Below are 23,234 nucleotides of genomic sequence, written 5' to 3' on the forward strand. Positions count from 1 at the left end.
GGACCAGAAACATAATCCATATTTGCTGGACAAAGACCACAGGGAGGGAGATATAAAGGAAAGCCCCATGTGTGTTCCTTCACTCAGATTTGGAAGGCTGTTCCCTGAGTCAGCCGGCATATTAAACAGTGTCCCTCCATTTCTTTGAAGTGTCCTTGGTTTTCTTTGGTCTTCTGCAACAGTATAAAATCTCTAAGAACCACTAGAAACAATTGGCTCACACATTCTGGAGAAATACATTTCACAATTGTATTCTCTGATAATTTAATTTTGAGGAAGCACTGACATGATCCCCAGTGAAACAGCAATCATCTGGAGTCTGGCTGTGACTTTGAGGCCCACTTCTTCTGGAAGGGCAGAATAAAGCCTTGAAGAGAAGAAATAGGCATTTGCAACAGGTTTGTATATTGTGACCTATAACATCTTTTATCATTATCTTGGTCAATTTATAGAATATAAATATTGTCTCTCCCCTTAAGGACTGGTAAAACTAGTGCTTTTTAAAAAAAGTAGTATTTAATCCTCATCTGAGGATATGCTGAGAGAGAGAAGGAAACATCAAAGTGAGAGAGAAACTGATTGGTTGCCTTTCGTAGGCACTCCGACTGGGGATGGACCCTGGAACCAGGTATGTGCCCTGACCAGGAATTGAACCAGCAACCTTTTGGTGCATGGGAGGACACTCCAACCAACTGAGCCATTCAGGCCGGGCTTAAGGGTAGATATTCGCCTACCTTTTCAGCTTCTCCTATAGCTATATTTTATTCAGTCTATTTTCTGTGCCACGTCGGCACAGCCAAGGGTGAACCTGAGTGGAGGCGGCTGAAAGGTTTATAAAAGACAGACAAGAGAATGAAAGCTGGGTCTCGGTGGGACACTGCTTCCTGAGAGACAACGCCTCGGACTACAAGCCTTGTCTTTATTTTATAGCCAGACTAGAGGCCCGGTGCACGAAATTCGTGCACTTGGGGGGGGGGTTGTCCCTCAGCCCAACCTGCACCCTCTCCAATCTGGGACCCCTCGGGGGATGTCCAACTGCCTGTTTAGGCCCAATCCAGGCAGTCGGACATCCCTTTCACAATCTAGGACTGCTGGCTCCCAACTGCTCGCCTGCCTGCCTGATTGCCCCTAACCACTTCTGCCTGCCAGCCTGATCACCCCCTAACCACTCCCCTGCCAGCCTGATCATTCCCAACTGCCCTCCCCTGACAACCCGGTCACCCCCAAATGCCCTCCCCTGCATATTCCCTCTTTATTAGATAGGGTTTTTTCTTTAGCATATTGGGCAGCCCTAACTGGTTTGGCTCAGTGGATGGAGCATCAGCCTGCAGACTCAAGGGTCCCAGGTTTGATTCCGATCAAGGGCATGTACCTTGGTTGGGGGCACATATCCAGTGGAGAGTGTGCAGGAGGCAGCTGATGGATGTTTCTCTCTCATAGATGTTTCTGGCTCTCTATCCCTTTCCCTTCCTCTCTGTAAAAAGTCAATAAAATATATATTTTAAAAAAAGAAACATTTAAGATTCCTCCATATCTGCCTGGCTGGTGTGACTCAGTGGTTGAGACCCCAGGCTGCCACGGCTGGAAGGGGATCGCACCCCGGCCAGGCTGAGACCCCAGCCCGAGCTTCCGCCCCAGCCCGGCTGGGGATGGCGCCCCTACCAGGGTGAGACCTCAGCTCAGGCTGCCACCTCAGCCCAGCCAGGCTGAGACCCCAGCCCAGGCTGTGGCATAAGATCGTTTGACGGGGGTGCACGGCCCTGCCGGGCTGAGACCCCAGCCCAGGCTATGGCCAGGGATCACTGTGGGTGCTGGTGCCTCCCAGCTGGACACCCCGAGCTGCCGCCGCTGGGCGGGGATCACTGCATGGGAGGCGGGCGCCTCGCAGCTGGACACCCTGGACTGCCGCTGCTGGCCAGGGATCGTGCCGCAGCGGGTGCACCCCGGCCAGGCTGAGACCCCAGCCCAGGCTGTGGCAGAAGATCGCGTGGTGGGGGTGTGTGGCCCTGCCAGCCTGAGACCCCAGCCTAGGCTGCCGCCGCGGCCGGGGGATTGCGTGGCTTGGGTGCGAGGCCCTGCCAGTCTGAGACCCCAGCCCAGGCTGTGGCCGGGGATTGTGCTTGGTGCTGGTGCCTCCCAGCCAGACATCCGGGGCTGCCGCTGCTGGGCAGGGATTGCTGCATGGGGGGGTGGGTGCCTCCCAGCCGGATACCCTGGACTGCCGCTGCTGGGCAGACTGGGGGACTCCGGCGGGGCTGAGGACTGGGCGCCGCCATCTTGTGACTATGGGCGCCGCCATTTTGTAGCAGAGTGACGGTTAATTTGCATATTACTTTTTCATTAGATAGGATGCCACGAGGCAAAGTAAGGGCATGGTCAAGATGTTTACAACATTCCTGTGGGTTTCGATCCTACTCAGTTACATGTACCTGATCAAGCTTTGTTTTGTTTACTTGCAGCCTATATCACTCAGGCAGTGGGGCCACGTGTTCAGACCGTAGGTTCAACCTTACCGCTATAGCTGTTGGCTATAGTTGTGCTGGGAGGGCTCTGTCCTCCAAGCTGGGACTTGCACGTGGCCACGAGAGGACTGTGTCCTCTCAGCAGTCCAAGGCTTGAACCTGTCCAAACACTGTAGCTGCGCCCCACAATTTTCCTTAAGGCAAATTTGATCATTTGTATTTTAAATTAAACATTTTGTTTATATTTGCAAATATATCAAAATATACACACCAGTTTCAGTATTTTCTATATCTAATGCTGTTGTAATGTTTCTCTTTCAGTACTCAATTAACTGAAGGATTAACCCTTTAATTTTCTTTTTAAAGAACCAGATTTTGGTTTAATTGCTTAATTCTATTTTAGGAGCATGGGAAAGTATGATCTATTCCACTGATTTCTGCTTCTTTCCTAATTCATTTCTTCTACTTTCCTCAGGGTTTGTTGTTCCTTTATCAGCTTTTAAATTAAAAGCTTAATTCATTATTTTTTAATAGTTCTATTTTCTCATAATTATATTTTAAAGCTATGATTTTCCTCTGATCTCTTCATATAGGTTTTAATATATAGTGCTCTATTTCTAAAAAGTATTTAATTTTATTTTGATATCTTCTTTAACCCATATGCTTTCTCCCTGATAGTATAGGTCAAGGAGAGCATTTTCAATTATTTCATTACATTATGATTAATAAATATGTCTTGCATGGTTTTAGCTTTTTCAATACTTGTTGAACTTTCATTTTTCATTTCACACATGGTCAGTTTCTGCCAGTATTCCATGTGAATTTCAAAATAATGTAGTTTTTCTATTTTAAATACAGTTATGATTAATCGTGCTAATCATGTTCTTCAAATCCTCTATATCTTCAACAATTTTAGTTGACTTGATCTGATAATCCTTGAGAAAGGTGTACATATGTTAACAATCACCATTATGATTAAAAGTCTTTGTATGTACAATTCATGTGAGTATATGCATGTATGTGTCTAAGTTAAGTGCAAACAATTTATGATCACTCCTTACTGGATTGTTGCTTTGGGGAATTTGAGATATCCTTCTTCTAGTGCTTTTTATACATATACATATATATTTTTTATGTATACTAAAACCTATGCTTTTCTAACAACTTCTAGAGTAATAATATGTATATTCTCTTTCTGAATATAATGTAATGTAAATTTTACTAGTTTGTTTTATTTCTCTTCATTCTTGTCCCCCCCATGTCAGTATCACCTGGAATTTGCATTCCAGGTTTTTAAAAGAAACAGGGGTGGGGAGATTTACACCAAAAGATGGCATTTGAGGTCACTCTAATAATTCTGCACTCGTTTCTTCAAAACAGTAGATAAAATGTGGAGCAGAGAACACGAACATAAAAAATGTTGTAATCATAGGATTACCTAAATAAAAATCTGAAAATCCAAAGTTGAACTACTAATCAAAACAGAAGGGAAATTTCAATACAAACATGATGGATTTGATAAATTAATGCTTCTTATATGGCCCTGATATCACAATGTCACTTGTATTTAACCTGACAACACTTTTTTACATCATTTATAGCACATTTCTTTTAAAGTTTATATTACAGGTAATTTGGTATGTGCAATCTCTTTGTTAGTTGAACCTTTCTGATTCATTTATTTCATCTACCACTTGATTTCTAATTTCTCAATAAAGTTACTCGGTTAACAAAATTAGCTAGATGAATAAAGACCAATTATCTAAGACTTAAAACAGTTTTTCTTAAAATCTAAACTTACTTAGATTTAGAAAATATTTTACTAGATACATGGCTACCTTTGCTCTCTGGTATCCCAGAACTTCCTCTTAGAATCTTTTCTTTTTTTAAAAAAAATGTTTTTATTGAATTTTAGAGAGAAGAAGGGAGTGGGATAGAGAGAAACATTGGTGAGAAATATTATTTATCTGATGGGTGCGTCCTGCATGCTACCTACTGGGGATCGAGCCCAAAATCCAGGCATGTGCCCTGACCTGGAATCAAATTGTGACCTCTTGGTTTCTGGGTTGATGCCCAACTACTGAACCACACTGGCTGGGCAGAATCTTTTCTTATTTTTGCTGGAGTATATAACTCTAGAAATCCTTCCATAGGGGTTTTAAATGTTACCTACACTTAGATGATAGTTTTATTGGATATGGAAAATTTTTAAAAATATATATTTTATTGATTTTTTACAGAGAGGAAGGGAGAGGGATAGAGAGCCAGAAACATTGATCAGCTGCCTCCTGCACACCTCCCACTGGGGATGTGCCTGCAACCAAGGTACATGGCCTTGACCGGAATCAAACCTGGGACCTTTCAGTCCGCAGGCTGATGCTCTATCCACTGAGCCAAACCGGTTTCAGCTGGATATGGAAATTTAGTTTCAAAATTATTTCTCCTAGATTTTAAAAAACATTGTTTCATTATCTCATTATATATAGTGTCCCCAAATGAGAAGTCTGATATAAATTGGATTCCTATTTCTAAGAATTTTCTCTGGGTGTTTTCTCCTTAACTCTTGTGTTCTGAAAATTATCTCTCCGGTGAAAGTTGTTTTAATTCATCCTTATATGCTCAGCGTTTGATGGGACCTTGCAGTCTGAGGATATTGGTATATTGTCATACTTGAACCTACCACCCACAGATCAGTTTGGTTTGGGCTATCAGTCAACAAACTTTCACTGAGAAGCTTGTTTATCTCTTCTCCCCCTCCACCCTTTTTAATGTTTTTATTGATTTTTAGAGAGAGAGGAAAGTAGAGGGAGAGAGAGAAGAGAGAAACATCAAAGTGAGAGCAAAACATGGATCTGCTGCCTCCTGCCACGAGCCCCAACCAGGGCTGGAACCCGAAACCAGGGCATGTGCCCTGACTGGGAATCCAACAGACAACATTTTAGTGCATGGGACAATGCCCAACAGGCACTTGGATAGCCTTTGTGGAAGATCCCACGTACAAAAAAACACCTCAAAAAACCCACACCACAAACACTAGGAAATTTTAAAACACGATTATGAAATGATGGTGCATGGAACAAAACCTTAAGAGAAAAGGAGAAAGGCTTCCTTGTGAAGTAGAATGGATGGGAAGGCTTTACAGTAAGATGTATTTTTTTAATCCTCACCCAATGATACGCTTTCAGAGAGAAACATCGATGGGTTGCCTCCCATAGGCAGCCCTAACCAGAGGGTCAAACCCTCAACCTGTTGGTGTACGGGCGACACACCAACCAACGGAGCCACCTGGCCACGGCCAGGGTGAGATTTCAGTAAGATTTTAAAGAATAGCAGGTTGGCAGGGGCTGAATAGTCTAGAAAACAACTGAGAATACGATGACAGAGAATGATGTAACAGAAGCACAAAGGAAGAGAAATTTAGGATGTTATCAGGTGGAAGACTGGTGAAAATGAGTAATTGAAGAAGGTAAGTTTTGGCCAGATGGTAGGCCTTTAGTTTCAGGACAAGGAGTTGGGGTTTAATCCTAACGGATAATTAACGATAGCTTTTGATTAGGTGAGCAAACTGACAATGCTATAACACTTCAGAAGACCATGAGGAACACTTTCCCTATTCTTCAATGAGAAGGGAGCAGAGCCCCTGGATTTCAGGGTCCTAGCTGAGGAGACCAGATAGATTATATGAGAGCTTGCCTGGGTAGAAGACAGACCAGTAAAGCATGTGGCTTTATTGGGTAAAATGGGTTAAAGACGATTAGAAGCTAATGTCCTCACTTATTGAGTAAATTTCCTATCATGCAATGTGCTGTATGTGACTTCCTTCACTGGAGAATTTAGATTCTCCGTGTAGTCATCTTGCCCCCTGCTTCTTGTCATCTGGTACTGGCCAGGGAAAGATGACTCACTGAGAATGTAATTTACCAATGAAAAACATCCTATTACTGCCCAATTTATACAAGTTTTACCTGGATGTAAATTTGAACTCCTCTAATAAAGTGATAAAATTCATTTTAAGCAGAAAGTTGTCATGTAATTCCCCCAAATTGATCAGAATGGCTTAATTTCCAAAGCCTGACTCAAGTGAATTGGAAACTAAGATTTTTCTTTTGCCTCAAAGATGTATTTTTTTGTAAAACATCCTCCACCAGCCTTTGTCATGACTAGTCTTGAGTTATTGTTATGCAAGTTTTGAACAGAGAGGTCCTTAAATATTCACCTCACATGTTAAAACTGTGGACTTCTGTATTTATTCCCCCAAAGCCTATTAAGAAAAGAATAAATCCTAGCCGGTTTGGTTTAGTGGATAGAGCATCAGCCTGCGTGCGGACTGAAGGGTCCCGGGTTCGATTCCGGTCAAGGGCACATGCCTGGGTTGCGGGCTCAATCCCCAGTGTGGTTTGTGCAGGAGGCAGCCAATCAATGGTCCTTTCATCATTGATGTTTCTCTCCCCCTTTCCCTTCCTCTCTGAAATCAATAAAAATGTAAAACACACACATACACAAAACACCTGGGAGCACTAAAACCACCTCCCCAGTCCCACCTCATCAGGAAATTCAGGAAAGTCAGCTGGAAAGATCTCACCAAAGTGATCCTTATAAACCAGGAGTTTGTTGCAGAACAAAGACAAGATCCTCACCGTGGAGAAAATTTTCCTGTGGAGGCGTCCAAGTCTGTGTACCGCTCGGCTTTCACTAAGAGCAATATTGGCTGGTTGAGGAAAGGTTTGACGGAAATGAGGATTAAATAAATGCTCTGTAAGTTGTTTGGTCTCTTCCTCACTACGCAGAAAAGGCGATGTTTTGGGCCAGATGAATCTTTTGTTGTGAGGCTGTTCCCTGGTAACTACCCACTCGATGCTAATAGTAACTCTCCCCTCAAATGCTGACAAGCACTATGTCTAGCTATTGCCCAATGTCCCATGGAATGGGGACAAAATGGCTGGAGTTACTGGACAGGAAAGTGGGGGACGTCTAGGTGCAGATTTACTTTGTAGGTCGAACCAAAGCACATGGCTTAATTGGATAAAATGAGTAAAGACAATGAGAAGTTAGCAATTACTAGTGGAGAGTAGACCTTTCCGTCCCTACACACAAGAGTAAGACGCAGCGAGTTTATTTCAAGATACACTTAGGGGCAGAGAAAGAAAAATCTCTATTCCGTACCATGTGTACTTAGGCGCCCATTGAGAACTACGGGAATAGGGTCGGTAGCAAGTAAACCTTTGTTAGCAGGAAGGGTCCCCAACCTAGCCCTCGGCCCAAACACACCCGTGACCGTGGGCCCGCCCGCTCCACGTAGCCAGAAGCTTACCAACTTCGCAACAAGCGCTTACAGCTGCTTCTCCAACAACTGAAGTGGCTCTGAAAAGAGCCTTTGGGGTAAAGTGGTTGTTCTATCGCGTTTCCTGAGCGCTCTTACTTGGAGCTGGTGTACTTGGTGACGGCCTTGGTGCCTTCAGACACCGCGTGCTTGGCCAGTTCTCCAGGCAGCAGCAGGCGCACGGCTGTCTGGATCTCCCGGGATGTGATGGTGGAGCGCTTGTTGTAATGCGCCAGGCGGGACGCCTCCCCAGCGATGCGTTCGAAGATGTCGTTGACGAAGGAGTTCATGATGCCCATGGCCTTGGAGGAGATGCCGGTGTCCGGATGAACTTGTTTCAGCACTTTGTACACGTAAACGGAGTAGCTCTCCTTTCGGCTGCGCTTGCGCTTCTTCCCATCCTTCTTCTGCACTTTCGTCACAGCTTTCTTGGACCCCTTCTTGGGGGCAGGAGCGGACTTCGCTGGATCCGGCATCTTCAGAAGGAGAAAGCACTCACGAGTTGAACCAACCGCGACTACAACCGAGTTGGTTGTGAGCTACTTATAGGGCCTATATGCAAATGAAGACTCGGACAGACTGTGTTCTCATTGGTTAATTTCCAACAGTGGCGTCATAGAGGCAGAGCCGGTGTAAGACGCGGCTCACGCTCCCTCAGTGGTCATTAGAACAAAAGTCTTGTGAGCCAATCAAAATGTTCTACTTCACCTAACCAGTAAATTACATAACTTTCTCTTGATTTTGGAACAATACCTCAGCTCACATTGAACCCTCCCCCCTACCCCCAGGTATTCCCCTGACGTTCCCATTCCGGTTTACGCCACTCGTATTATGCAGTGAAAATACTGAATTAGAAATGGGATTTATGTAGTCTTTTAAACACAAAGCAGGAAAAGGGTTCCCAATTTTTGAAAACTTGCCTCTACTCCCGCCTGTCCTCGGGATCTTTCACATCTCAGGACCAAGCACAATGTCTCCTAATCCACCTTCCTTTTTTAAAATTAGTTAAAATCCTGATGAACTACCTGGGGATTAAGCATTTTGCTTAACATCCGGCGTGATTGCAGGAACCAGAACAAATTGAAAGCTAGCACTGGGAATTAGTTATGACCCTGAAAAGGTGCAAACTTGTGTTCAGATTTGTAAGACCACCTGAATATAGTTGCAGGTTTGAAGTCAACCTTGCCTCTGCCGTTCCGTCTAGCCCCGGCCGGCCAAAGGGTATTAACTGCCAAATACTAATATACCCCCCGCCCACAACACCAGTGTGTAATGCGAGATGGCTAACTGGAAAGGTGATATGGCTGCCTTTCAAAAGGTGGTCGGCTCTGAAGAGCCTTTGAGTCGTCTCCTTAAGAGCCGCCGCTTTAAGCCCGCTCCCCGCGGATGTGGCGGGCCAGCTGGATGTCCTTGGGCATGATAGCGACACGCTTGGCGTGGATGGCGCACAGGCTGGTGTCCTCGAACAGCCCCACCAGGTAGGCCTCGCTCGCCTCCTACAGCACCAAGACGGCCGAGCTCTGGAAACGCAAGTCGGTCCTGAAGTCCTGCACGATCTCGCGCACCAGGTGCTGGAAGGGCAGCTTGCGGGTCAGCAGCTCCGTGGACTTCTGGTAGCGCCGGATCTCGCGCAGGGCCACGGTGCCCGGGCGGTAGCGGTGCGGCTTCTTCACGCCGCCTGTGGCCGGCGCGCTCTTGCGGACCGCTTTGGCGGCCGACGGTCGATCTCCGAGCGGTCTGCTTCGTGCAGGCCTTGGCTGACTAAGCTTAATTGGCAGAGTCCCAGGCAGGCTTATTTATAGACATAGCATTGCCTTGATTGGACCAAAAAGCTGCTGGAATTTCCAGACTTGTGATCGCATTGGCTAGGACTCAATCCTATTTACATTGTTATGCTGAATTTCTCATCCTTTTCTACTCCCTCTCTCGTACTTTTCTACAATTTTATCGATCACAGATTATTATAATTTTTAAAAGGTCTTCCGCCCTAGCTGGCTTGGCTTAGTGGGTAGAGCGTTGGGCCTGCGGACTGAAGGGTCAAGGGCACATGCCTACTTGCGGGCTCAATCCCCAGTAAGGGGCTTACAGGAGGCAGCTGATCAATGATTCTCATCATTGATGTTTCTATCTCTCCTACTCTCCATTCCTCTCTGAAATCAATAAAAACATATTTTTAAAAAAGTGTTCCAGGAAGACAGTTTGTGTTTAATTTTTGACTCAAGTACCCACAGGGCTTCAGATACCACCAAGATGAGACCATATGCCTGATTCCCTTTCATCCTGAGAGGCATGCAGTCCTGGTCCAAACTGAGAAGCCATAGGATTTTGAGCTTCTTTCCTTATCCCATTCTGTGATAACTAATTCCCTTAACTTGTTGCTCATTGGATAAAAATTCCACCCTTTCTACTTGTCCTTAACACTACTGGCTGTACTATACAGTGAAGAGTGACATAAGAGAGTGAAAAAGTTTTCCTCCACCCCCTGAGGGTCCCTGGCTGGATCTGAAAATTAAATTGATAGACAGATTAACAGAAGAAAAACACAAATTATTTAACATAAGTCTTACATGACACAGAAATCTTCAGAAGGAAAAGATCTGAAGAAATAGTTATGAGTATATTTAGACTAGGTTTAATGAAGAGTGGGCAGCTGTGTAGAGATGGTAAGGAGCATGAGGGAAGTATAGTAACCTGGAAAGAGCAAGGCCTGTTAGGATTCTTCTGTGTGTCCCTTTGTCTTTAAAGATAGGAATGCTCCTTCCCTCTGGATATACTAGGTGTACTGGTTAATAATGCGGATTTTTTTCAGTAGATGGAGTTACACATATGTTGATATATATGCGATTTTATATGTATACTCTTTTGTTGTATTGACAGCAAGCTTCAAAATTTCATGTCAAATTTTCTGAAGGTGTTAACATCATAGATATTTTTACACTTAAAAATGTCCAATTTTGCCCTGACCAGTTTGGCTCAGTGGATAGAGCGTCGGCCTGCAGACTGAAGGGTTCCGGGTTCGATTCCAGTCAAGGGCATGTACCTTGGTGTGGGCACATCCCCAGTAAGGGGTGTGCAGGAGGCAGCTGATCTGTGTTTCTCTCTCATCGATGTTTCTAACTCTATCCCTCTCCCTTCCTCTCTGTAAAAAATCAATTTAAAAAAATGTCGAATTTCGTGCCAAAAAAAGCATTTGCAGGAAGTTTTAATTCACTGCTTTATTTTGAAGAAAAGTGCTGCTGAAAGTTATCGTGTACTTCGGGAAGCTTATGGTGAACATGCTCCATCTCAAGATACTTGTGAACGCTGGTTTAAATGCTTTAAAAGTGATGATTTCGATGTGAAAGACAAAGAACGTCCAGGTCAATCGAAAAAGTTTGAAGACCAACAATTACAAGCATTATTGGATGAAGATGCGTGTCAAATCCAAAAACAACTTAAAGTAAACGTTGCTCAGCAAACAATTCCCGATCGTTTACAAGCAATGGGAAAGATTTTAAAGGAAAATGGGTGCCACATCAACTGAACGAAAGACAAATGGAAAACCGAAAAGTCATCAGTAAAATGTTGCTTCAATGGCACGAAAGAGAGTCTTTTTTGCATCGAATTGTGAGTGTCGATGAGAAGTGGATTTATTTTGAGGAGGAAACTGGTCATGCAAGGCGTGTCAGGCCTTAAAACTGTGAACAATGCACTGCCTTGCGGGGGGGGGGGGGGGGGGGGGCGGGCAGAAAGGTCATTATCGCTGGCCCCAGGACAGATCATCGGATATGGCCTGGGGACTCCCAACACCTGGAGGCCTTCCTGTAAGCCCACGAAAGGGGGCGGAACCATATCTGCAAGACAAAGACCCCAGAGGTTATAAAAAGTGAAGCCATCTGCGTGTTTCTTCACTCTGATTTGGAAATTATTCCTGGAGTACACTAGCGTTAATAAGCGGGGTCCCTCCCTTTCTCTAGGAAGCGTGCTTGGTATTTCTTTGGTCTTCTGTAACAATTTTGAGAATCCCAAACGCACAAAATCATGGGTTGATCCAGGTCAACCATCAACATGGACTGCAAGGCCAAATCGCTTCAGAAAGAAGACAATGCGTTTGGTGGCATCAGGAAAGTGTGGTGAGGTGTATTATGAGCTTCTAAAACCAGGTGAAATCATTATTAATACTGATCACTACCGCCAACAAATAATCAATTTGAACCACGCTTTGATTGTAAAACCACCAGAATGGGCTAGAAGACAAGGCAAAGTAATTTTGCCTCATGATGACACACCAGCACAAAGTTCAAAACCAGTTAAAGACATGTTAAAAGATCTTGCCTGGGAAGTATGAACCCACCTGCCATATTCACAAAACCTTGCTCCTTCAGATCACCACTTGTTCCGATCGATGGCACACGCACTTTCTGAGCAGCACTTCAGCACTTCGAAACGTACAAAGAAGTGGAAAATTGGGTTTCTGAATGGTTTGCCTCAAAACAAGAAAAGTTCTATTGGTTCGGTATCCACAAATTACCTGAAAGATGGGGGAAATGTGTAGCTAGCGATGGACATTACTTTGAACAAAGCAGTTTGATGTTTCTCTTGAAATTATTGTGTTTTCTTTGATTGCAAAATCCGCATTATTAACCGGTAAAGGGTGAATCCGTATTATTTACCAGTATCCGAATGATTAACCGGTAAATAATCTGCGTTATTAACTGGTTAGCAATTAGTCCGCATTATTAACCGGTAAATAGTCAATCCTTCATTTATTTATGAGGACTCCCATGGCAAGTAAAACTTACAGTAAATTTGTATGCTTCCTTCTATTAGTATGTCTCATGCCAATTTAATTCTCAGGCGCAGTCTAAAACCCTGAGAGTAGAAGTACAATTTTGCCTCCCTTACAGTAGCTAAGAGTTTGAGGGGGTGCCGAACATGCCACTCTGGTAGTATGTTGATTTTGAGCTGAAGGCACTTGAGAAATAACAGAGGAAGGAAGGGCTCTCAAACCTGCCTCTTTTACCTAAAAATAGCTCATAAAATTTTCCATGTGAAAGGTATCCTTCCAGGACCAGGAAGAACATTTTTTACACCTGAGACAGGGAATTGACATCAAAATGGATCTATACAAACCAACCTAATAAAACACCTGTATCTTCCATGACTTCCCCCATATATCTCCTAGTCACTGTCCCACAATTTACTTTCCCCAGCCCAAGCCCCAGAATTTATTGTTCTGTTTAAAAGATACGTATAAACTTTTGGGCCTAACGGGCTCCTCAGGTTTTCATTTCCTTCTGAATGCTACTGTGTACACATACAAATATTAAAATTTGTATGCTTTATTCCTTTTGATCAGCCTTGTGCCAATTTAATTCTTAAGCCCAGACAATTGAGTTCTTTTTTTGGGATCTGTCTATAGGCAGATAAGGGGAATTCAAAGAAAGTCTGTCCTGTATGGTCTAACATGCCTTAGCATTCCCCCTCATTCCCCAACCTTTGCCCCATTAAAATAACCAAGAGGTTGTCCATTCTTTGCTGGGGATGGGAGGGGGTGCAATTAAAATAGAATCTACCGAGAGAGATTTCAAGTATAAAAAAAGAAAAGAAAAAAAGTCTGTCCTGAAATTGCTGTTTTTCAAGTACATATGGTTCAAAATAACACACCAAAACATGATTTTGGTATGCCATGTCCTAAACTATTCACATTTTGGGGTGGCATATTCTACTACCCTTCAACATCTACATGTGTTTTAGACATGTGCTGCATGGTGACCCCATTCAGTGAGCAGACAGAGGTGGAGGTGGGGGAATGAATCGTCTCAGACGTCATGAGAGTCCCACCTTAGTGATTTTCAGTTCAAATATTTTGATTTTTGGATAGTTTGAGTTTTGAATTTAAAATGACTAAAGAACAGGAGGATAGATCTACATGCATGAAGCCTAGGAATCTGGACAGATACAGATTTGGAATTCATTAGCATACAGAAGGTAGAGCCAAAGGAGAGATAGAAGAAGGCTCATAATATTTTTTAAAGATAAACGTTTCTCAAAAACCCTTACCTGTCTGATGGAGAAACCGCATCTTCTCACGAATTGGCCTAAAAAGGCCCTGGTAAATTAATGAATGTGGTATCAGTAAGGACCCATCAGTTGCACAGGGCAGTTTCTGGTAAAGACTCTCAACGTGGAGTAGGTATCAACTTGCGAAACCCAATTCAGCAAACTTTGGAGCTCTACGTGGAGTCTCTGTGGGTGCACAATTTGGGAACTGACTCCTGGCTGAAAACAAGGGTCAATGTTTCAGCATACAGAAAGTTACAGAATGCCCTTCCGTCCTCTTTCTGTGTATATTGCTTCTTTAAGTAGAGCTTTGGATGACAGTGCATTGGACTCACTGATCTCCAGGAGGTTTGCCTAGAGCTGTTTTCCTCGGATCTCATTTCTCCTGGGTGAGGTGATATTCTGGCCCACACCACCAAAATAGGGACCAAATTCGGGCATTATGGCGACTTCGCCCTCCTCCCTCCCCCCATGTCCCAGGTGCCGCCTGATCCCTGTTAGTCTAGTGTTCGGTTCTGCTTGTAGCCCTTTTCTGCAACCACAATTGGAAGCCTGGGACCCTCTTGTTGAAACTAGACTCGGCACTGGAACTCTCGTCCCCGTTCCGTCTCTGCACTCGTATTTGCTCTTCTGGCCCCTGCCCCCCCCGCCCCCCAAAGACCTTTCCTCTTCGCCCAAATTTGACTCCTTGGGGGAGCCCAGACGGCTAGAAAATGACGAAAACAGCCGTGGAATCCGGAAGCCTGGCTTTGGAATCTGAATTCTCACGGGATTGCGGCAGATAGTGCCCGTTAGAGGGCGGCGTGGAGAGTGGAGAAGGGGCAGGACACAGAGGAAAAGAGAAACTGGAAGGGCGGGGACATTTTCGCTCGCGGTTTTCAATCTGGTCCGATGGTCTTGTATATCAAGGCATGAGTTGGGCTCACCGAGACTAAGGCTTGTGTTTCCAGTTCCCTGTAGCCATGTCTGGGAGAGGCAAGGGCGGTAAAGGTTTAGGCAAAGGCGGTGCCAAACGTCACCGAAAAGTCTTAAGAGATAACATTCAGGGCATCACCAAGCCCGCCATCCGACGTCTCGCTCGGCGTGGGGGTGTCAAGCGGATCTCGGGTCTTATTTATGAGGAGACTCGGGGTGTGTTGAAGGTGTTTTTGGAAAACGTCATCCGAGATGCAGTCACCTACACGGAGCACGCCAAGCGCAAGACGGTCACGGCCATGGACGTGGTGTACGCCCTGAAGCGGCAGGGCCGCACCTTGTATGGCTTCGGAGGCTAGACCTGCTGCGGGCTTTCACGTGCGCCAATCCTAAAGGCCCTTTTTAGGGCCACCCATAGAGTCCTTGGGAGAGCTGGACACTTGTTCGGACAGTACGGGTAACTGTCTTTGCCACTGGGCGGGCGGGGTGGGGGGGGGGTTGTATGGTGCTGCCTGAACCACTAAACCAGCTTTTACTAAGACGTTAAAATCTGGGCCTCCCATTTTCTCAATCCTAAAGATTATTCCCCAGGTTAAAGCATCTCGGTTTGCTTGTCGTGTTTAGTCACTGGCTCCAGCTGTGGAAAGTGGGAAATGGCAAGGTAAAGTTGCTCTACAGTCTCGCTACAATTGTTTGATCAAAGTGGGAAGGTAGCCGTACACTCACCAGTATTTGCACAGCAATTCTGTCCCCCTGGTCATTTTTTTTTTTAATATATTTTTATTGATTTTTATACAGAGAGGAAGGGAGAGGGATAGAGAGCTAGAAACATCGATGAGAGAGAAACATCGATCAGCTGCCTCCTGCACGCCCACCACTGGGGATGTGCCCGCAACCAAGGTACATGCCCTTGACCGGAATCGAACCTGGGACCCTTGAGTCCGCAGGCCGACGCTCTATCCACTGAGCCAAACCTGTTTTGGCCCCCTGGTCATTTTTGAGCCTCTTTTCATTGGTGCTTCACTTCCCACCTCCGCAATGAAGGGAGTGAGCCTGGTGGCTTTCGGGACCTGAACACAGGCTGGTGTTTTGTGATGCTACACTGCTCACTTGGAAAGGTGCAAGAGTTCCTGCACAAGTTAAATCCAGTCACTCATCAGTCATCCAAATACGGTGTGTGTGTGTGTGTGTGTGAAAGTTAGGGTTACAGTTCGTATAGAAATCAATCCAGTAATAAAAAATACAAGAATAAACTTGTGTGCTAAACTGCAAACCCACTTTTGCCCTACCCTGTGTGTTACTAGTGCAGTTGTAAAACATTTGGCAGTTGTCTAACCAGTGTGTGAAAATATTCTTGGTTTCCTGTTTTGGTTTTGTTTGTCCAATAAAAAGGCCCCTCGTGGGGGTTTGCTGTACCTTGAATTTCTTAGATTTTCATTTTTGGGTACTACATTCAAGAAAACTTGTCAAGGACCTATGAGATATACTGTCCTTTAGTGACAATATTGTAAAGCTACAGATGCAGAGATAATATGCTGTAAAAGCAAACTAATAACCTTAATGTCTTGAAAGCAAGTCTTCAAGTAACAATTCAGGCATGTGACTTTTGTAGCTTAGAACGAGAGGCCTGCAGGAACATACCATCAATACAGAAAGCACAATTTAATCATTGGGAAGGCAAAAGCTATTTATTCCATATCAACACAGCAAATAGTTATCACTCTGTACTAGCGCTTCTAAACTTTCTTGATTTGAATTGAAATGTATATCCATACCTCTAATTCTTAAGCCTATTTATAGCTTTGCAGTTATTACATTTTCAAGTAAAGACTTTCTCAGCATTCTATGCTCATAAGTTTACAGCTAAGTTTAGCATATACATAGTCAAGAGGAAAAAAACTTTTTGTCAGTTCCCAAAAGAAAAGCCAGCTATTGCTTTATTGGTCTCTACACTTGACTGTGGTCAAACACTTTGGGGCTTGACAATGGAGATGTCAGCAAGTCCACTGGCCTCCTAGGAGCTAATTCGAATGGGGAAGAAAAAGAATAAAATGCATACATACATGCATATATTACTTCTATGTATAGTTGAATACCACATGGCAGCATATTCAGTATTGCTAGAGCCACCTCTCACTGACACCAGAGAGGTGTTATCAGACAGCCTCCCCCCAACGCCCCAGTCGGACAGGGCTGTCCCCAACCTCAAACCTTGATTCTCATAGAAATGAATTTATACGAGAGAACTTGATTACATTGTGATTAAGCCAGTTTATTAAATCAAGAAACGTTGTTAAAGAAGCAAGGCAAGCAAATCTATACATCTGGCTTATGAAGCGCCTACAGGCTCTCAGCTAATCTGAAGCAAGGTGGGTGGGGGTCCGAGGGGTTCTGTACTCACCTGTGTCTGTAGGTCTCAAAATTCCTCTCAAGGTCTGTTTTACTGTGTGTGGCCTTTCTAGAATCCATGAGAAGCACCTGGCAATGTTATCTTGCCAATCCTTGAGACTGCTGGCTTCTCTGCTTAGGGAGTAAAACTGCCCTTTTTTTCCCCTTCCCCCTCCATTCCTGCATTTTCTTGTTAGGGAGGCTTTTAGTCATTTGCTCTCAAGTGTCCTTGGCTGGGGAAGACAATGGCTTGTTATTTACAAACTGGTTGCAAATTTCCCATACTGTTTGGCCTTAGCTTTCCTGTCTCAATTTTCCTATTCCTATTGCCCTGGAATCCTGTAACAGTATGATACACAATGTAGACAACAATAAAAATAGAACGAAGAAATGTAGACAGTAATTACTCTAGGAATCTTGACAAGCCACTGCCTGCTGGGAATCGGGAGGACAGCATGGCTGTTGAGGTGGGGCTCGTGTCAGGCTTTGAATATAGAGCAGAATGCCTGACATCCTGTGGACACACAGGAAAGGGGTGGGGGGAGGAGGACCAGGGGAAGAGCGGCAAGAATGACGTTTGTGAAGTTGTCCAGGTGAGAAATAAATCAGAGGATTCAGTGTTCAAGATGTTTCATTTTTCATTTGAATTAAAATCTCAGTTGCAACTGATAGCATTTCTATTGCAAATATCACCATCGTTTGGTGTGTGTTTTTAACATTAAAAGCAAGGTAGATTTAAAATATCTGATCCTCACTGAGATACTCTGGAGGACATTAAAGATTTTAAGCGAAATCAAATACAAGGGGAGGAGGGGAACGTGCCCATCGACTAAACTAGCGGTTCCAAGTGTGAGCTTCAGAATGCTTTAAAAAGTATACTCCCTAGTGCAGAGCGGGAAGGAGGGAAAGTAGTGCCAGGCACTTATTTCATTTCTCAAAGAGCAAGAGATATCAAGAAGAAACTCCAAAAATTGGTAGGAGGACCGGAAAAGGGCCCCTCCAGGCTTACTTTCCTCCTGAGGTCTCTGCTCGGCCTGCAGACGGCTGTGTTGTCCCTGTGCTGTGTTCTCAGCTGTTTCTGCTTCTAACTCACCAAGTACAGACCCAGGATCCCATGGTGCCTTGTGGGTCTGCTAGGGAATGAGGCTCCGGGCAAAGATCAAAGGGGCCTGTATTTGCCCGCACCGCAGGCTAGGGGGGCGTAACAACAGGAACTAACATCCACACATTCTAGGAGAGGATAGAGGTCAGGGATGGGGATTTGGGCGGGTTTACTTTCCTCCTGAGGTCTCTGCTCGGCCTGCAGACGGCTGTGTTGTCCCTGTGCCCGGAACCCTTTTTCCATAAGGACAGGACTCACGCTGGATCAGGGCCCACCCTAGCGACCCCACTTTCACCTAACCGCCTTTTTACAGGTCCTGCCTCGAAATGCTGTCCCGTTCGGAGGAGCCAGGCGGTGGGTCTTGGACGTATGGGCATCGGTACCAACCAAATGGAGAGTAAACCTGGGCCCCTTCCCCCTCCAGCCCAGGTGCCGGCCGCCCTGGAGATGGGCTCGTCCGACCGTCAGTCGGTCTACCGATCGGAAACAGCTTTTGTTGCCCTTTTCTTTGCTCACTGTTTGGAGCCTGGGATCCTCCTGTTGGGATGAAACCCGGAGCTTGCGCTCTCTGGACTCGTACGTGCTCTTCTCCGCCCCGCCAGAGACCTATTCTCTCCGCCTAAGTGTAATGCCTGGGGGGTGGGGGTGGGGGTGGGGGTGGGTGTTGGGGGTTGGGGGAAGCCCGCAGACGGCGAGGAGAGGAAAACAGCTGTGGAATCCGGAAGCCTGGCTCTTTGGGATCCGAATTCTCCCGGGACCGTGGCGGATAGTGTCCGCTAGAGGGCGGCCTGGAGGGCGGGGAACAAAAAGAGAGAGGGAGAGAGAAAAACGGTGGAGGGGCGGGGACAATGTAGACCGCTTGCAGTTTTCAATCCGGTCCGACGGTCTCGTATATGAGCGGGGCCGAGCTCCATTCTCTGGCACCGCGACGGCTGGTGTGTTCAGTCCTTGGCAGCAGCGGAAGCAGCCATGTCTGGGAGAGGCAAGGGCGGGAAAGGTCTTGGTAAAGGCGGCGCCAAGCGGCACCGCAAAGTCCTGAGAGATAACATCCAGGGCATCACCAAGCCCGCCATCCGACGTCTGGCTCGGCGAGGGGGCGTCAAGCGGATCTCGGGCCTCATCTACGAGGAGACGCGAGGGGTGTTGAAGGTGTTCCTGGAGAACGTCATCCGGGACGCCGTCACCTACACGGAGCACGCCAAGCGCAAGACGGTCACGGCCATGGACGTGGTGTACGCCCTGAAGCGGCAGGGCCGCACCCTGTACGGCTTCGGAGGCTAAGTCTCTGCTGCGACCTCACGGGCGACAACCCTAAAGGCCCTTTTTAGGGCCACCCAGAGAGTCTTTGGGGGAGCTGTGCACTTTTGAAGACATGGGCACTCGATCGCCCTCAAAACATCCTCTTCCCCAGGAGCTGTTCTCCAAGCCGCCCCTCTGTTTTAACAGGGACTCGCTTAAACAAGCAGGGCCACGTGTTTTGCTTTTCGTTTGCTGAGCCGACCCATCCATATGTGGGCAATTGCATTGTTTTAAATACTTTTTTTTTTTACAGAGAGGAAGGGAGAGGGATAGAGTTAGAAACATCGATCAGCTGCCTCCTGCACACCTCCTACTGGGGATGTGCCTGCAAACAAGGTACATGCCCTTGACCGGAATCGAACCTGGAGCATTCAGTCTGCAGGCCTACGCTCTGAGCCAAACCGGTTAGGGCGGCAATTGCATTTTGACGGACCAGCCTGCGGCCTTCCCCATCCAGTGGGAGCTGCGCAGCTGTGTCCTCATTGGGGTGGTTACCGGCCAATCCGCAGGGCTTCACAACGGTCAAGTGTGCGGATTCAGCCAATCAGGGCAGTGCCGGTATTGAGACCCACCCATCTAGGTTTGCATGAGCTGAATCCACATTTTTACAGAAACGGATCCGTCGGGGACAGGGGTGAGGGGTGAAGGGTGGAGGCTGGAACTTCTCTGTATGGAAGCCATCCTGTCGTCCCTCTCTCGTGTTTCTGGAGCGCAGCTTTCCCTGCGTGTTGCGAGCTAGGCTGCTGGTTCACTGCCTCGGGGACTCCTGTTGAAGCGAGGGCATTGCAGTCCATCTTGAAACACGGGAGCGATTTGCTTTGGGGAGGAGTATTATCACCCACACGTGTGGTCCTTTTATTGGGCCGTGGGAAGTTTCAGCCAGCAGCAGGAGGCGAGGTCAAGGCACCGTCCTCACTGTCAGTGTCAGGGCAGGCCCGGATTTGCGGTCCCGAGATGCCAGTTCTGCCGCTTGGTCGTTGTGAGCGTCGTCCGTTCTTTCTGGGCCTCCCTTCCCACGTGTGCAGTGCGAGAGTGGGCCGGGTGGCTCAGGGCCCTGCTCAGGTTGGACGGTGCACTCGCAAAATCCGATCCGATCCGACCCAATGCACAGCCATTGAGAAATCAAGGAAAGGAAATACGGGTGATGAGATGCCGGGTGCCATTTTAAAATACATTTGGCAGTTTACCCGTCCGGTGTGTGAAGCGTCTTCTCAGCCGCCGGTCCTGCCCGATGAGCTAGGTGGTAAAATCAGTTTAGAACGCGGGAGCGGAGATCTTCAAGGAATGACAGAAAACCCGAAGTTGAGCCTGTCCCAAGTGGAAAAGAGAAACCCCTTTGTGCACCTTGTCTCAGTCATGAGGCGTGTGTGCACGGACGTGCAGTAGGTGGTATAAAACTGTATCTCGCTGTCCTTGGGAGTCAGGAACGAGCGCTACTGTAAGTTTATGGCGATACTGCACCGCTGTGGGCAAACAGGATGGGCTGTTTCTTAATGGGATGCAAAGCCAGACACCGGGCCGGCGGGCCCAGGCTCAGGTCCCGGCCATCTCCCCGGCCCCGCCGGGGCGAGGCGCACATTCCCAGGGGTCTCTCTTCCTCCCCGGGTTTAGTTTCTTCAAGCGTTCACCAGGAATAAAACGAAAGCTCTCCTCCCCTCCCAGGGTTCTTGTGAAACTGAATGAGAGGAGGCGATGGAAAGATGAGCCACAGGCCACCCAGGAACCTGGGTATTTTTACCGCCCAGGCCGCGCAGCCTGGAAGCTGGTCGTGCGTGTGGTGAAAACGATTTACCAATTCAGTATTTATTTAATGACTCGATGGTAATTGGCACTGACATCAAGGATGCTGATGTTATTAAGGGATTTGTGACGGAGTGTGATGCTCTGCCCTGTTCTAAGCCCTTTGTGTGTGTGTGTGTGTGTGTGTGTGTGTGTGTGTGTGTGTGTGTGTGGTGTTGGGGGGGGGGAGAGGGGGGCTGTACTCTCTCTTTTCACCCTCACAGCGATCTTGACGTGAGCGCAATTAGGATCCCGCTTTACACGTGAGGATGTGGAGAGCCCAGTCTTTTTTCTCCGGGACTTTTTTCCTGGCTCGGGGTCAGGGGGTCAGGAGCCCTGGCGCTAACCATAAGGGGCCTCCAGCCTTAACCAGGCTGTCTCCCTCCCGCCCCCCCCCCCACACCCCTTTATAGCAGCGAGGACCCTAGAGGTCTGTTGCCCACGCCCTCTTTCTTCTGTGTCATCCTTCCTCCTCCTCCTGCCTTTCTGTCTGTACTTCCCTCTCAGCCCCTGACCATATACCCCAAGCCTCTACCAATCCCCGGCCGAATGTGACACCTTTGGGGATCTAAAAACAGTGTTCCTCCCCAGACGATGCGGATTCAGGAACGGATCGGGGACGCCGGTGGGGGTGCAGCTCAGGGAGCTCTTTTCTCAGTCAGTCAATCTCGCCTGGGGCGGGCCGGACCCGGGGCTGCGGCCCTTGGTGGGGCCCTGCAGCCACCCCGCCCACGGGCACTCTTCTGTGTCCCGTGACCCTGGCGGCTCCTCCCGGAGGTCCATGCCAGGCCTCCTGCTCTTGGTCCGCGAATGTCACAAGATGCCCAACTTCCTCACAAAAGGCAGTCGAGTTAGGCCCCTCACCCGACATTTCCTGACCAGCCATGGTGTGCCCCGCCGGGCCGAGGTGGGCGAGGACCAACCCTCCCCCGGAGGAACGCTGCCGGCCTAAGGGACAGGATGGGGGCGAGGCGAGGGGGGAGGCGGGCCCCGAGAGATGAGGATGAGGAGGAGAGAGGGAAGGAGGGGCTGGATGGGGAAGAGCAGGGGCGCCCAGGGCTCTAAAAATGGGGGGGTGGGGGGGGGGGTGGGCGTTCCGCCCAGAAGAGACAGAAATGTGTGAGGACGCCGTCTGCTTGGGGATCGCGGACGTCCTGTGGGGCCAGAACCTCCTGGGCTCAGCTGGCAGAACCCCCGGAACCCGGGGAGGCTCTGAGAACTCCCAGGAACCGGATGTGTATTAAAATTAATGTTTTCGTTGTCTCTCAAACTTAACAGCTATTAACGGAATTGCCAAGACGGACGGAATGCTTATGCCGGACCAGAGACGATGCTATAGGCACTTTTTCAGAAGCATCGCCGAATATGTCCGCCAGCACCACTGGCAAGGTGCCATTTCCCCCGTTTTACACGCGGCGGAGGAAGAGCGAGGCCTACGGAGACTCATTTGCTGGGAGACACCTACCTGTTCTGCTGTCTGGGCGAGACCGGGATTCCAACTCCCATCTGTCCCGGTGCAGAGTGCCTACCGGACATGGGCCGCCAGGGCGAGAGCAGGTGGCCTTCATTCCGCAGGGAACTGGGAAGGAGAAGGAGGTGGGAAGTGTTTAAGCACGAGAGTGACAGGCTCAAAGCGTGCACTCGGAGCAAAGATCACTCTCACGCGGAGCGGAAGCTCAGTGTCCGGGCAGAGTGAACACTCAGAGCTGGCGAAGGCATCGGTTAGGGCCGGCCCCACGGAAGGAGGGAGGCAGGGAGGGAGGGAGACAGAAAGTAGATTTGATAACATTCGTTGACTCCTGAGACTTGGACAAAGGCCACGAGGAAGGAACCTCTGCCCTGAACAGCTTGGGGGCTGGGGGCTGGGGGCTGGGGGCGGGGAGCTGAAGGTGTCTTTCAAGCCCGGGGCAGCAAGATGACGCAGTTT

General features: G+C 47.5%; 3 protein-coding genes and 1 pseudogene across 6 annotated transcripts; 2 read left to right on the plus strand and 2 right to left on the minus strand.

Annotated features, from left to right (window-relative positions):
* Positions 1–228: 228 nt before the first annotated feature.
* On the minus strand, positions 229–8,295 carry H2BC18 (H2B clustered histone 18). Of its 3 annotated transcripts, none has more exons than XM_080647632.1 (3): positions 7,882–8,295; positions 7,100–7,170; positions 229–367 (listed from the first exon to the last, which is right to left on the minus strand). In XM_080647632.1, exons 1-2 carry the CDS (start codon positions 8,256–8,258, stop codon positions 7,155–7,157), a joined length of 393 nt encoding a protein of 130 aa, XP_080503758.1. In that variant the 5' UTR covers positions 8,259–8,295; the 3' UTR covers positions 229–367; positions 7,100–7,154. The 3 variants fall into 3 exon arrangements, with proteins under 3 accessions (XP_080503758.1, XP_080503759.1, XP_080503760.1); XM_080647633.1 differs by having other exon boundaries at positions 238–367; positions 7,774–8,295; XM_080647634.1 differs by having other exon boundaries at positions 249–367; positions 7,100–7,154; positions 7,774–8,295.
* Positions 8,296–9,149: 854 nt separating this feature from the next.
* LOC308237276 (histone H3.2-like) lies at positions 9,150–10,061 on the minus strand (annotated as a pseudogene). Its single transcript has 2 exons — positions 10,008–10,061; positions 9,150–9,548 (listed from the first exon to the last, which is right to left on the minus strand). The product of its transcript is annotated as a histone H3.2-like (transcript).
* A 4,725-nt stretch (positions 10,062–14,786) lies between these two features.
* Positions 14,787–15,115, plus strand: LOC308237558 (histone H4; the record flags this gene model as incomplete). The annotated part of the gene is made up of 1 exon (XM_080648303.1): positions 14,787–15,115. One exon carries the CDS (start codon positions 14,787–14,789, stop codon positions 15,096–15,098), a length of 312 nt encoding a protein of 103 aa, XP_080504429.1. The 3' UTR covers positions 15,099–15,115.
* A 4,039-nt stretch (positions 15,116–19,154) lies between these two features.
* Positions 19,155–19,945, plus strand: LOC308237574 (histone H4). Its single transcript, XM_080648329.1, has one exon. It carries the CDS (start codon positions 19,199–19,201, stop codon positions 19,508–19,510), a length of 312 nt encoding a protein of 103 aa, XP_080504455.1. The 5' UTR covers positions 19,155–19,198; the 3' UTR covers positions 19,511–19,945.
* The last annotated feature ends 3,289 nt before the right edge of the window (positions 19,946–23,234 follow it).

The sequence above is a fragment of the Plecotus auritus genome, assembly GCF_963455305.1.
Source record: "Plecotus auritus genome assembly, chromosome: 12".
NCBI lineage: Eukaryota > Metazoa > Chordata > Mammalia > Chiroptera > Vespertilionidae > Plecotus > Plecotus auritus.